This window comes from Charadrius vociferus, unplaced genomic scaffold, assembly GCF_000708025.1.
Source record: "Charadrius vociferus isolate BGI_N301 unplaced genomic scaffold, ASM70802v2 scaffold2701, whole genome shotgun sequence".
In the NCBI taxonomy this organism is placed as follows: Eukaryota; Metazoa; Chordata; class Aves; order Charadriiformes; family Charadriidae; genus Charadrius; species Charadrius vociferus.
In genome coordinates this window covers 2,946-5,855 of record NW_009646890.1, presented here as the reverse complement: position 1 = coordinate 5,855, position 2,910 = coordinate 2,946, and the positions used below count along the sequence as shown (strand labels likewise).

General features: G+C 66.4%; 1 protein-coding gene across 1 annotated transcript in view; it reads left to right on the top strand.

The window, feature by feature from the left end:
* The window catches only part of LOC104294793 (chromosome unknown open reading frame, human C7orf43), a 5,627-nt gene extending 3,000 nt beyond the window's left edge, over positions 1–2,627 (top strand). Inside the window, exons 5-11 of the mRNA XM_009894445.1 lie at positions 82–202; positions 394–541; positions 916–998; positions 1,271–1,434; positions 1,650–1,804; positions 1,892–2,085; positions 2,474–2,627. Coding sequence (XP_009892747.1) covers positions 82–202; positions 394–541; positions 916–998; positions 1,271–1,434; positions 1,650–1,804; positions 1,892–2,085; positions 2,474–2,627 — 1,019 coding nt within the window. The remainder of the gene's footprint in view (positions 1–81; positions 203–393; positions 542–915; positions 999–1,270; positions 1,435–1,649; positions 1,805–1,891; positions 2,086–2,473) is intronic.
* Positions 2,628–2,910: the final 283 nt, after the last annotated feature.

The following is a 2,910-nucleotide window of genomic DNA, read 5'->3' as shown; positions in this document are numbered from 1 at the left end:
GGCAGGGGAGGATGAGACATGGGCTGGTCGGGGCCCAGCACAGCATCCCCCGCGCTGTCCCTTGATGTCCCCGTCCCCCAGTCCTCAATGGCTGGTCCCAGGAGGAGATCTCGCTCTGGGACGTGCAGATCCTGCCCAACTTCAACGCCAGTTACTTGCCCGTCATGCCCGATGGCTCCGTGCTGCTGGTCGATGACGTCTGGTAAGTGCTGGGACAGTCGGGGCACTGTCCCTGGGGTTGGGGGCGCATGGCCATGCCATCTCCCGCACCCCCCGCCCTCCACCTGCCCCCAGTGGGGGGACGTCCTCAGGACGGGGCCGTGCCGTGTCCCTTGTCCCACTCTGGGGGGCACTGCTACTGTGACTGAGCTGTCCCCACAACTTGTCCCGCAGCCACCACTCGGGCGAGGTGCCCGTGGGCGCCTTCTGCCGTGTGGCTGGAGCCGGCTCGGCTTGTCCCTGTGCACTCAGCGCCCTCGAGGAGCACAACTTCCTCTTCCAGCTCCAGGCACCTGAGAGGCCGCCCGAGGACGCCAAGGAGGTGAGGGGACACCGGGGGGGACCCTCAGGGCTGGGGCGACACCAGGCATGGGGGGGGACACTGGGGGACCTGCTGGGCAGGGACTGTCCTAGTCAGGAGGTGTTGTCTGGGCCAGGATCAGGGGCCACTGTCCCAGTTGGTGGCCTGGGGGATGCTGTCCTTCTCCTGGGGTCCGTGTCCTGCCCTGAGGGCAGCAGAGACCGCCCTGGCTGGGATGTGGGGCCATTGTCCTTGCTGTGGGGGACCGTCCTTTTTGGGCCCCAGGGTGTTTGTCCTTGCTGTGGAGCTGAGGGGGACGTGGGGATGTTGGGGACTGTCCTTGCTAGAAGCAGTGGTGACAGGGGAATCTCTGACCCATTTTCCCCCCCAACCAGGGCTTGGAGGTCCCACTGGTGGCTGTGATCCAGTGGTCAACGCCAAAACTGCCCTTCACCAGCAGCATCTACACGCATTACCGGTGAGAGCCGCCTTGAGGGTCCTTGATGTCCCCTGTCCCCAGCGGGGAGGCACCCCCAGGTCCTCCTACCCCAAGGAAAGGGACTCAGAGATATCCCTGCCCCTGCTTGGGCCATTAATCTCATGTCCCGGGGCTGCCACGTGGCTGTTTCCCATGTCCCTGTCCCCCACGTCCTCAGGGCTCCGTGGGGCTGTCCCACCTTTCTAATGCCGGGTCCCCAGGGCTCCAGGTGGCCGTCCTCATGTCACTACAACACCTCCTGACGTCCCCAGGTTGCCAAGCATCCGTCTGGAGCGGCCACGCTTCGTGATGACGGCTGCCTGCGAGTCCCCGGTGCGGGCCAGGCAGCGCTTCACTGTCACCTACACGCTGCTCAACGACCTCCAGGACTTCCTGGCCGTGCGCCTCGTCTGGACGCCCGAGACCGCCACGGCCGGTGGGGACAGAGGGGACGGGACCCAGCAGGGGACCGAGAGGGCGGGGAGGGGATCAGAGGAGCTGGAGGTGCCTCTGGGTACAGCAAAGAGGGGACAGATGAGGATGAGGAAGAGGAGGATGGGATGGGACAGGCGTAGCCAGGAGGTGCTGGAGGTGGCCGGGCAGGGGCCGGCGGTCCCGTCCCCATCCTCACCATGCCGATGGTCCCTGCAGGGAAGAAACTGTCTGGGGAGGAACGCCGGGCCACGCAGGCAGCGCTGGACGCCATTGTCTGCCACACGCCGCTCAACAACCTGGGATACTCGCGCAAGGGCAGCGCCCTCACCATTCGCGTGGCCTTCCAGGCACTGCGGGCCGGCCTCTTCGAGGTGAGGCCACCCTTTGGTGGGGTCCCCGGGGCCACCCTGGAGTGTCACTGATACCCAGCATCACTCTGTCCCCTTGTCTGTCCCCAGCTGTCCCAGCACATGAAGCTGAAGCTGCAGTTCACGGCCAGCGTGGCCAACCCACCGCCTGAGGCCCGGCCCGTGTCGCGCAAGAGCAGCCCCAGCAGCCCGGCCGTGCGGGCCCTGGTGGAGCGGCACCAGGCTGGGCTGGGCCGGTCCCAGTCCTTCTCCCACCAGCAGCCATCCCGCAGCCACCTAATGAGGTACAGGGCCGGGGGACAGCGGGACCTGGGAGAGAGGGACACGTGGGATGGAGGAGTTGGAAGGGACGTGTGGAGCCAGAGGAGCACGGCAGTGGGATCAGAGCAGGGCTTGCTGAGGGGGGGCGTGTGCGTGTGTCACACAGAAGGGTGACATCGCGCTAGGGGACAGGGCTGGGGCACAGCTGGGAAGGGGAGGACACCCAGGACAAGGGTGGATGTGGTTGGGGGGGCTGGCTGGGGGGATGAGGACACCAGGGCCGGGGGAGGGACAGACATGGGACGGGAGACAGCTCCAGGGGGACAACACAGGGAGAGGACGGACAGCCAGCCCCATGGGGACGTGGGAAAGGGACGTGGGGCAGCCCCCCTTTGCCTCCCCATGCCCCAGGTCAGGCAGCGTGATGGAGCGACGTGCCATCACCCCACCAGTGGGGTCTCCCGTGGGGCGTCCCCTCTACCTGCCCCCTGAGAAGACAGTGCTGTCCCTGGACAAGATTGCCAAGCGGGAGTGCAAGGTGCTGGTTGTGGAGCCCGTCAAATAATGAGGGACCCTGGGGACAACAGGGATGGATGAATCCTGCTGCGTCCTGGAGACTGCGCTGGAAGGGGACAAGCTTGGGTTGTGGGGTGGGGGTGGAATGGGACACAAGGGGTGGGGAGGGGGCCGTGTCCCTGCATCCCCAGGGGATGAACCTGCTGCTTCACTGGGACTGGACTGGAATGTGCCGGGGGGGGGACACCGACGGGGACAGGGTTCTGTCCCCAGCCTGGGGGTGACAATGCTTTGGGCACGGCACAGGGAAAGCTGGGGGGGGGTGTCCTGGG